General features: G+C 41.0%; 1 protein-coding gene across 2 annotated transcripts in view; it reads right to left on the bottom strand.

The window, feature by feature from the left end:
* The window catches only part of PARD3B (par-3 family cell polarity regulator beta), a 1,055,741-nt gene that overhangs the window by 397,673 nt on the left and 646,020 nt on the right, over positions 1–12,048 (bottom strand). For both annotated transcript variants that reach the window (XM_046019094.1, XM_046019095.1), the window contains exons 14-15: positions 10,382–10,481; positions 3,691–3,806 (exon numbers count right to left, since the gene is read on the bottom strand). In XM_046019094.1, coding sequence (XP_045875050.1) covers positions 3,691–3,806; positions 10,382–10,481 — 216 coding nt within the window. The remainder of the gene's footprint in view (positions 1–3,690; positions 3,807–10,381; positions 10,482–12,048) is intronic.

The following is a 12,048-nucleotide window of genomic DNA, read 5'->3' as shown; positions in this document are numbered from 1 at the left end:
TCGTGTGGAAGAGTAAATGTACGTAAGACCCAAAGTGATTTCACAAAAGAAGAAGCAGAGGAAATTTTTCCTGTTAAGTTATCAAAATATAGGGTAATAGCACACTGATAATATACACAAGGTGACATTGGCATGGAGGAGACAAATGTGTCAATAGACTATGTCTAGAAAGTGACCCATGTATGTAAGGAAACTTAATATTCAATGTTAATGCATTCTGCTTCAATGGGGAAAGGATGTAAATGTCAATAAATATAAAAGTCGTGACATTTATTGTCATGCATAAATATTTTTCCACCTCACACACCATGGATAAATATATTACAGATTGGTAAATATTAGAAGAAAAAAAGCCTTCAAAGGTACTAGAAGAAAATAATGTGATAAGTATAGAACCCAGAAGTCATGAAGGAAAAGATAGAATTTTTTTTACTATGAGACTAAAATCTTCTTCATAGTAAAGGATATCATAATCAAACTAAGATGACAAATAATGGATTGCAAGAAATTCTTTGCAGTATCCATAACATTCTTTTTAAAAGAAGATTATTTGAGCAAGAGGGTGCACACGATGTGTGCATGCCTGCCTGCGCTCAATTGTCCGGGGAGGCGCAGAGGAAGAGAATCTTCAAGCAGACTCCCTACTGAGTGGGGAGCCTGACCTACGCCGTGTAGATCTCACAATCCATGAGATCATGACCTGAGCCAAAACCAAGAGGTGGATGCTTAACTGACTGAGCTACCCAGGTGACCCTATAACAACATTCTAAAGACAAAAAGAATTAAGAAGTGGAAACATTTTTGGCAAAGGATATACATTAGCCAATCATAATATGTGAAATACAAATGGATCCCCTGGGGAAAAACAAAACAAAACCCAAACCAAAGAATACCCTAAACTCTCAGTCCCAAATTCAGTCAAAAGGGGAAAAGTAAATTGTAAATCCAGATTCATTCACATAAAACTGTACCATTGTTATAAAACACAACACATGATTGAGATACATGCACACAGAGGGTGCAGCAAATAGACTGTTACATTTACACAGCAAACTATTTTTAAATCACGTTTGTAATGTTTTCTTTCTTTTTTTTAAGATTTTATGCATTAATTTGAGAGAGACAGAGAAAGAGCATGAGCAGCAGGGAGGGGCAGAGGGAGAGCGAGAGGGAGAAGGAGACTCCCTGTTGAGCAAGGAGCCCGATGTGGGACTCGATCCCAGGACCCTGGGATCATGACCCCAGCCAAAGGCAGGCACTTAACGAACTGAGCCACCTGGGCATCCCTTTTAAATCATGTTTGTATCTGGGGATGAGAACACTTTTTTTCTCACAAGAGCTGTCTATCTTTTGAAACTTAAGTGCAATCAAGCAAATGGAACTCACTCACCTATAAAATAATTTGAACATAATATGCAAGTTAAAATGCTAGCCTAGACTCGCAACAAATTTGAAACAAAAAAAAAGGTACTAACGGGGGCAGTTAGCCTTCAAAGATTCCTGTAGACTTTGGAAAGGAGAACTATCCAACATAAAGGGCTAGATAAACAAAATGTTTTTCCTTTTTAAATTTTGAACCATAGGAAACTGCTATTTTTCCAGGCCCCCAAACAGTCAAAAACATTACTTTGATATTCAGCCTAAATACCGATCAATGGATGGATGGATGGATGATTGATTTTTTTTACTTTTTGAAGATTGGATCCTGACCTTGCTATCCTTATAAGCCTAGCCACCACCCTTTTTAGTAAATATAATAATTCCTTAGGTTGGCCCACTGCTATTTATAGAAAAATGAAACAACTTAACAATAATCCTTTCACCTAACCAAACAGGAAAGACACTTCCAAACGTTTATCATCTGGTATCATCTGAGCTTCTATGCAAAGAAAATCAACACGTTTATTGGGCTCCCTCAATTGTTTCGGGACAGAGTTCTGAGAGGCTCTAGAATGTTGTCTTCTGCCAGCCTGTAAACTTTAAGCTGGCATTTCCTGGAAGAGACCGAAATTTGGTGGTGTATAAAATGTTTATTGCATTTTACCACTTCTGCTGTCTGGTGCATTTAAGCCACAGCTTTGGCACCTGTGTCCTGAAGAAAACAGCTTGTGACCTCTACCCAATGAGGTAAACTGAGGTAAACTAAACAAATACTACTATTGTCGTTTCTGGTAGAAGTCCAATAAGACTGCCAGCTACACATATTTTGGAAGGGCAATTTCAATATAAAAAAAGAAAACTTCTCAAAAACCAAGTTTTCAGTAACAAAAAATATAAATGGAAATACTGTTTCGGGATACAGCTTAGGTTTTATTTTTACAGATCTGATAATAGTTTTTCTTTCTTAAAATGGATGCCTTTTCATTTTTTTTCCCCCCCCTTTGGAGAGTTTTTTTTTTAATCGTACTGCTGGTCACTTTTTTGTTTTAATTAAATGAGGAAAATAGTACAATAAACTTGCCCCAAATTAAAAGAGATTTTATGTATTCATTTTCTTCATAGAGTAATTGGGAAGACAGAACAAAAGATGTTTATCAAGCACTTTATAAAAATCAGTTGCTCCTCAAATTATTAGTAATAACCTAGGTCAATATCACACATGATTCCTTTGGTTTGTCAAAGGTTCACACTGGAGAAAATCCCCTTTTCTGACCCGTGCTCAGGCTTTCCATCCCCCTCTCCCTATAGGTGATCGGAGCAAATGTAACTTAGCGCTCTAGTTAATTTATAGAAACTAGAATCAATTTCTCTTGTTTCATCATGATTGAACATTTTTCTGAACTCCCGTAAATGAGTAAGAGATAAGTACTACTTATCAGATTGTTTCGTGGAACACACGGTTTTGATTATTCTATATTCTTGTTGCTAACTAATAAAATATGCAACACATCTCAAGAGAAAACATTTGCAAAGCACGCCCCGTGAGCACCCAGAAGCAATGGGTAGTTGCTGAGGATTTATATTGCACTGGCAGCCTTCTCGCACAGTCCTCTCTCTCCAACAGCTCCTGAGAACACAGATATGTGCTTGGATATCTTCTGGGGTCCCACATCCTAGAATCTGGAGGACACTCTTTCCAAGGACACTCGCTCTGCCCTAGCAGCCAACAGTCACCCAGAAATTCCCCGCGGAGCTCAGGATCTTAATGAGATTGATCAGGCATGGACCCAGGGTACCTCGACACCCTCCATCTGGCAACGTCCAGGACTCCTTTCCCCTCCAGTGTTAGCAGGATCTGGAGAGGGGCATTTAAGGAGAGAGATCTTCCCCACTGCTGCCATCTCCATCCACTGAACACAGAGATGGGAAGCCCCGTGGAAGAGGACTCATTTAACCATATTATCATCCCTGGTCCCGCAGCAGGCATGTACACGAGAACCGCAAAGTCGCTGGCAGAAGTGAGCGTGCAAACACAAAGCTCGTGAGTTACCGATGCTGACAGCATCCCGATCATCCCGAAGGAATGATCTTGTTTTTCTGACCGATGTGGACCACCTTGTAAAAATGCCATTTACCTCTCTTTTAAAAAGGGGTAATTACAATTAAATGTGTGAATGGAGACAGGAAGATAGGATGACCAATGTCCCCTCCTCCAGGCTCGGGCAGAAGCTGCCCCCTAAGGTTGGAGCTGAGGAAACAAAGGGAGGAAATTCAGGAAGATGGATGGTGGAGGCTGGAGACCTCACTTACCAAGGTCCATGCTCTTTGAGGCTTTCAGATTCATTGACTCGGGCTGCCTGGCCGGTGTCACAGATCTGAAATGGATGTGCTGATCTGGAAAATACGTCGCCGAATCTACCCCAGAGCTGTGGAAAGAAGCCATATGCTGTACTTCGATTAAGAATTTAAAAAAAAAAAATCTTTTTTTTCTTTGGGTAAAGGAAGCCATTCCCATTTTGAACCTAGCCCCTCCTCCTCCCCTCTCCAGCTCCCAACCGTGTCTTTTCAACCGATTCTGGAATCTTGGGTGGCTTTTATGAGATGGAGCGACTCTATTTTTCTGTATTTTATCACACTCTACAATTTAAATAAAATATTCTCTGGCTAATATCATGTTTTCCTCTTCACTGATTTCTGCTAATTGGGATCCTGCTGTACCATATATCACTTCAAATGGGAAAGCCGGGCCTGGAAGGAACTGGCATTTCAAAGGAGGTCAGCAGATTCGCAGAGCCTGAAAGCAGGGTTAAGAGACCTCTGAGGGCTAAGCATGTCCTTCCTTTAAGAACAAGTGAAAGCTTGGGTCCTTCAGAGAAGACCATCTTGCAGAAACACCGCTGGCTGTGATGCCTTGTCTCTGACTTTATTTAGGCCCATTTCCTAAAACTAATGTCCGTACCGAGCAAATAGTCCACTCATTCATAACACGAAAAGGAAAGAACAAGAAAAGCACCAGATACATTAAATATCCGTTAATGGGCTTCCCAGTATTTGCAGTCAATCTCAAAGAATTCTATTTCTGCTAAATATTTTATTTATTTGGCTTGAAGATGGAGGGGATTATACAAAGGAATTACAGACAATGCCAGATTTCTTGGTCTAGAAATAAATAATATTTTTAAATTTCATAAGTCAAATTATAGTATTCTCGTATATTGAGAAAATTAATATGGGGGCTCATTTCAGCATAACTTTATTTTAGTTTTAAATACAGGAATTTCTGGTAAATCTGAAAGGACTCAGGTTGAGGTTTTCGAACAGTTGGGATTTCACACGGTAAACACTAAATCAACCATAAAAAAATGAACTACGATAAATGAGAGCCCTTCGAAAATGTACAGGGGATCTCCATTTCTTAACCAAATATGCCAAAATAAGTTTCATCTTTTCTTAAAACTCATTAATTCTGCGTATTCAATATTGCCTTGCAGTGATATTAAAATTAAAATGCAGCAATCATTAAATTGCTGAATAAACGAACCTCCGTTTCTATAATATGGTGGGGCTTAAGGAAGTACCTGGGACAGGCAGCCGAGGACAGAGCTCAGGAGCCCAGATGGCAGAGCCTCGCTGCTTAGTTCTCCATCCTGGCTCTGCCCCTGACTAGCTGTGGGACCCACGCACGTTACTGAACCTCTCTGTGCATCCATTTCCTGATGCATGAAATGGGTCTAACTCCACTTCCTACTTCATGGGGTTCTTAAGAGACAAAATGAGTTTGTAAAGTAAAAATAAAAAGACTTATAAAGTTGGGAGTAGATTGTGGCACAGAGTAAATGCCAGTAGACGCATTTAGGAAACAACTAAGCAGGTAAATACATAGACCGTTGATTTTTGCTTTTCAAGTCATCTATATGATTCTTTCCAGTCTCTTTTCTTTCTCTGTTTTTGTCAGGGTCTCGGTAGACCTGGGACTAAGAGCCCTTCCCTCCTTCTATTTATTTTCAATTTTTTCCCTTTCTCTTTAACAAATATTATTCATTTATTTGAAACTGCGATAAGGGTGACACGCAATGTTCTATTAGTTTCTGGTATACAACATAGTGACTCCTACAGGTTTATGCCTTCTGCTATGCTCAGCACGAGTGGAGCAAAGGGTAATGTGCGGTAATGATTGGGAGCCTGGGCTAGAGAGCAATGTGGTACTCGTCCCCACAAGACAGTGTTAGGATGTATAAAGTTGTAAGAAAGGAAGTTACGGTATATGCTAACAGTAGTGCCTAGAACACAAGGACAGCTCAATAAAAGGGAGCTGTTAAATCTCTTCTTTATTCCTGTAGGTTAGAGAGGTCCTGAGACACTCTTCAGTGAAGAAATTATACATGGTTTCATGAAAATTTCTCAAGAAGTTCAAATCTACTCATTATGAACATTTTTTTTTTTTTTTTTTTTGCTTCCTCCTAGATGTCTGGCTTATATTTTCAATAGCTAAACCCAGTGCCATATATGAAGTATGTTAGATGTGGTAGGGAGTGATGACAAAGTACGCCAGTTGTGAGCAAAACTCCTTGCACCACAGGCCTGGCCTAACAGCAACGGCTCCGATTGTTTCGGCCCATTTTAAAGAAGAATTCTGAGAGGCAACTGTGAACACGAGCTTCCCCCTGAGCCTTGATGTTTTGGAAGGACTTGCCTTCAAATGTGTTATTCAACCTTTATTTGCACTTAGTTTCACACCCTTTGATCTCCTGTGATGATGTGGTTTTGGTGTCAGAGGGCCTCCTGGCCTTCACAGAACCGAGAATTAAAGAGCCGGAAGGCATTAAAGGTCACCTCATCCAACTTTTCATCTTGTAGATAAGACACTGGGGCCCAAAGAGGAGGCTGCTGTTCCAAGGTCACACCGCTGGCCAGTGGCAAAGTGAAGACCAGAGGCTGTGGTGTCTTTCTATTGCCTTTCTCAGAGCCACCGAAGCTTTGGCTAAAATGGCGGCCAGCCTGGGGCGCAGGTGCTGCTGACCCCGCGGTCATCAAAACATTCCCTTTTGGGGCAGAGTCGTGCCCCCTCTGACGCCGCTTGCGTTTTCGCTTCGCTTTGGGCTTCAGTAGAGTGCTACACACCATGAAACCAAAGGAAAGCAACGAGTTAGCCCAAACAGATGCCCCGTGTTACACGGGAAGCCACTGGGGAAGTGGTTTAGGACCAATATGAATATTCCTCATTAAAGCTTCGGTCGCACTGCAGTTAAAGAGCTCTGCTCAACGGACACTACGGGAACCTACCCAACTGAGGAACATGTTGGTTAACCCATCTTGCTGTCTTATTTTACCAAACTAGGCATTAACTGACAAATTAAATACGAGAACTCAAGTTTTTTGAGACTCTTGGGAAACAACAATTCCCATCCCCATTTAAAACACAAAAGCAAGGGGGCGATGCCCCTCCATGTTACAGCAGGTAAGGATCTGTCTAAATAGAGTGAATTTTTTTGGTATAAATGTCTACATATAACGAAGGCTGATCAAAGAATTAAAGAGCGGCTCTCTACAAATGAATGTAATAAATGTTCGTGTGTTTGTGCGTGTGTGTGTATACACACTATACATACCTGAATATACCCATTAAATTGATGATAGTGATTTACACATCTGTTGCCATTGCTTTGACCACATGTACGTTTTGAAACCTTTAAGAGAAGGGCCCATTTTGCCATGGTACAAAATAAGAGATGAGGCAAGATAAGCCTGATCTTTAAGAGGGAAGTATAATGTGAGAAATTATAGGGTTAGAGCCCACACTGTACATATTGGCTATATGAACTCATACAGGACACCTAAATAATGAAGTGTAGTATTGAATTAGTGTGAAAATATCTTAGACATGTGAGACTGGAAAGACCCTTTGTAATTTTACACAGCATACTGGATGTTTTTGGAGGGAAAGGGTGACACAGTGATTAACTATAAAATCTGACATGTTTTAATTTTGAAGAACGTTAGCATGTGCTCATGGCTGAGTGGGCCGCAGTGGAGGCTGTGGGAAGTTACAAGATGACAGCAGGCCAAAGACACATTTTAGATAAAGGCCACATTTTCAGCATGAACAACCAAGGAATCTATCAAACAGAAATGATACTCAATGTCAAATTATGCTGCATAATGAATAAAGAAAGGTAGCAGGAAACATATGCCAGTGTCCTGAATACGGTGACAAATCAGGAATGTGAAAGACATGTAAGACCCAACCATGAATGTTCAAGGACAACTGTCAGAAATCAAAAGGAAGGAGAAGAAGATTTTGAGAGGTAGGGCAAAAAAAAACCCAAAACACACAAAAAAAACCCCAAAAAACCCAAAACCCAAAAAACCCTGAAGTCTCAGGTGTCCATCCATGCATAGGCTTTGGCAATTGGCTACTCTGAGTGAGAGTAGATGCAGAAAGGAAGGAAAGGAGGGGAGAGACTGGCCCAATGAGCCCAGAGAGAATGGAGAGGAAAAAATATGAACACATAGGGAATTCAACATATTCTGTTTCCAATTTGCCTTAAACCCTCCCTGAGATATAACAGTAGGAAATATATTTCCTTTATATTTATTTTTCATTTAGACACATATATTCTAAGCTTCTGTCCAATAATTGGTGACATAATACTACAAGAAACTTCAGTAAATTCTGATGTCATTTTGGTTCAAGGTAGGGGCATGAAGTTCAACCACATTTGCGTCTCACTTCTCATGCAAGACTTGTGTAGTTGTTTTCTGTCTCACAAGGCTGGCTACATCCCTAAAGCACCACTTTTCCCCTTTTAGAGGGCTTTTACCCCCCCCTTTTTTTTTGAAAGCCAGGCAGCCAGCCTCCCTTGCTCAACCCTCCTGGCTCCCTTCCAACCCTTCCTCCACCCCAAGTTCCACACATCTGACCCCCCCCCCCCCCCCGCTGTGGCCGGTCACCTAGGCAACGCAACAGCTTGCAGGATGGCGCAGGTCATGAGATCTCAAGGGGAAGAGTTTCAAAGCTTTACATTTGCTCCTTCCAGCTCAAAAATGTCTTTGGCTCTGCCCCTTTCTCTCCGGCCATGCTGTTCCTCTCTCCTTTCTTGCCAGTCCCCAGACTGTCCTTGTTTACAGATTTCCCTATCCACAACTAAACTCACTCAAACTGATACTGACATCAGCACCTCCCTCCACGCCCTCCCTCACCCCCCCCCCAAATCTGTGGAGGCACTGAAGAAGCCAAAAAGGCCATTGCTAATTCCTGATAACTCCGTCTCTGCAATATCTCTGATGCCCTCTCTCCCCTGAAGAGGTTTCTCATCTGAAAGCTTCTCCCCATCCTCCCCAGCACACATCCTTAGTACCTTCCACCGCTACTGCCCTAGAAAATGTCCAAAGAATCTCTGGCTTCCAGCAGATATGAACATTTCTCCATCTCCCTAATGCCTGTTGCACACGACTAAAATCCAGGTCTTATTTTCAGCTCTCTGCTGAAACTCTACCACAAGGTCTGACCATCCAATGAAGGAAGTCTGTTATTTCTTATCTTTGCATTCTGCATTCTAGCATCTGGCCAGTGAGCCAGGATACAAGTTGCTCAAATCAACTTCCTTTCCCAGCTGCCATGCTGTTCCTTCTTCTGTCCTTCCCTCTCTCTGAAATTCCCCTCCTTCTGGGGCTTTTCTCATGTCTACCTCCAATTCATACTTGAGGTTTAGCTGAAACATCACTTTTCCCAGAACATTTCCCCTAATTCCTCTATCTGGAAGCATTCTACTCCGTCTTGGATGTCCAGAGCATTTTCTCTATACTTTCTGGCAAATACCACTTTGTACCTTGTGTACTAGCTGTCAATTTTACCCCCTGGCCTACCATCTTCTTGAGAGTTGGGTTTATATCTGATTCATCTTTGCATTATCCCAACACTTTTGCATGTATATACAGGATAACAGTAAAATAGAATGAATGAAACTATTTTTTAATGCATTTTGTTATGGCTGACAAACTGCCATTTTTGATTCAGCTTTGAGGCTGGCAATGAAAATGAATGGACAAAATTAAATATGTCCACATTTTCTTTCAAGAAACCCCTAGAAAACTGATCTAGAACATTAGTTATTATCCATCCAGTTGGTGAAATTGTATTTGAGTCAGATAGCTGACTTCAAAAATGTAGGAATCAGAGATAGCTAAATACAGGTAGGCTTCCAGCTACTAGAGTTAGCTATACTCTTTTTGTGTTGCTTTATTTTTAGCAGATTGCAATAAAAAAGCATAATAGGAATGACACCAGCATTGCTGCAGGAAAAATGGAAAAATTTCACAGGATTATCCTGGGACAGAGAATGAAATAAAATACACAGTTTTTAACAGCCATAATAAATACAGAAAATAGCAAAGGGACAAGTTAATGATTTTTAAAACTCATCAGAAGAACAGAATCTATGAATGCCACTAGTCAGATGGTGTGTATACTTAGTAAATCTCTCTCTCTCATGCTTGTGAGATTCTAAAAATTATTGATTTTTTTGGTTTCTATTACACAGTGGATATAATATTGGGTACTCTTTTCAATATTTTAGATTATATATGGTGTGGCTTTAATTTTTAGATTCCATTAACTTTCTTGGAACATTTTAAAAATACCTTTAGGGTTTGCCAATTACAAAAGAAACAACAACAACAACAACTAAGCTTTATATCCTCTCTCAGTTTTGTTTTATTCCTTCCTATAGAACCTTTGAGTTCTCCGGTTTTTCAACATGATAAAAGAAAGTTCAACAATTTTCTTAAATATTTTATAATACATGATGAATCTTAAATTCCAGGAAGTAAAACATGAACACTCTCAACTATTAATTTTAGCTATGGGAAGTTTTCACTGAAAAGGAATTATAGATGCTATGAGATTTCCATTCTGGAAAGAAATAGAGTTAAAATCAGGCTGCGGGGTTTTCCCAGAAACACTGTAATGGAGAATGTTTACGATCTATCATTTTATCAATACCTGTGGCTGTAATCTTCAAGGCCCAGTTCCAGAATGGGATGTGGTGGTGGAGAAGGCGGGACCTCAGGATCTGCCCATCCGTCACTGGGAAGCAACAGCACTAAAAAACAAAACCAATGAAGCTGTGGTCAGTGGGAGGCGGAACTGTTTGATGCCCGGCTTGCTTTCAGTCCATCTCACAGATGTAATTTTCACCAACACATAAACCAACCTGAAATCAATAAGTCCTCCTACAGAACTGATTCAGGATTTGTATGGGAGCCAATGCAGCCCTGTATGAGGAAATCTGAGCCCGCTAATAGGTTTTCACACTGGTGGTCTGCCAGCAACCCATGGCAAGTCAGGATCCTGCATCTTGGATATCTTCTCCCACCTACGGAAGGCTGACAGTCGCTCCTGACGTGTGTCCTGCGGAAGATTAACAAAGCCCTCTCTTTCATGCCCTCACGAGTTTGTAAACAAGACTCTCTCACAAATAGGGTGGATTATGCGGTGATTTTGGCGTCACCTTTGTAACAAAAAGTACTTAAAAAACGAGATATTTTAGATTTACTCACCATTTCGAGATGGTAGAGGGGTAAAAATACTCTTTTTGCATCTGAGCTACAGTGGAAAGATGGGGGTTTGAGGCCTTGGAAGCAAAAATCTAGGGTCAGACCTGGCTTTCTCACCTACCTAACATGCTCATGTTTTTCAATCTAGGCTACTCTGGAAGAAATGGACATGTATCCTGACTTACTACGACCAATAACGAGCGGGTTTGTTGAGATCTTCCGTAGAGCAGACACTGTGCTAAGCATTCTGTACATCATGTCATCTAATGCTCGTCCTTATTACCCGCACTAACAAATGTATGAAAAGCCCGAGAGAGCGGCCTGGAAGAGAGTCGAGTTCGTGCAGCGAGGCAGCCATGTCTCCATCATGGCTGCCACTGCTGTGGGAACTTGGCCCAACTATTAACTTCTCTGAGCCTCAGTTTTTGAAATCTGTAAGGTGGGGTTGAGAATAGCTTCATTAGAGGTATATAAAGAGTATAGAAGATGGTGCATATTCACACAGATTTAGAAAAGCAAAGCGCTAATAAGCAACTAAAAGATTATCCTTCTATACCGCCTAAACTCTACTGTGTATCTGTTATGGTGAGAGATTTGGCAAAAGGTGGACCCTATTTGTTCTTGATTGCTGGAACAGGAGAAAAGTGTCTATCCCTATGAAACACTGCTGGTAACAGAAGCCGCTTGACTTGTCCACACACCAGGTATGATGGTTACTTTTACTGTTAACTTGACTCGGCCCAGGGTACCCAGATAATGAATCATATATTATTCTGGGTATTTCTGGAATGGTGCTTTTTGGATGAGCTTAGCATTAAAAATAGTAGAGAGAATAAAGTAGACTGTCCCCCCATAATGTGGGTGAACCTCATCCCATCCGTTGAAGGCCTGAGTAGAACCAAAATGCTAACCTTCCTCTGAGTAGCAGAGAATTCTTCCTGCCTGCCTCTTTTCAAACTGAGACACTGGATTTTTCCTGCCCTTGAACTGAAACAGATATATTGACTCTTCCTGGGTCTCGAGTCAGCTTTCAGGGCGGGACTGCTCCATTGGCTCTGGTTGGTCTCTAGCTTTGCTCATTCATCTTGCAGATGTTGGGACTTGCCGGGCTCC

The sequence above is a fragment of the Meles meles genome, chromosome 9 (genome assembly GCF_922984935.1).
Source record: "Meles meles chromosome 9, mMelMel3.1 paternal haplotype, whole genome shotgun sequence".
In the NCBI taxonomy this organism is placed as follows: Eukaryota; Metazoa; Chordata; class Mammalia; order Carnivora; family Mustelidae; genus Meles; species Meles meles.
This window is presented reverse-complemented; position numbering and strand designations above follow the sequence as displayed.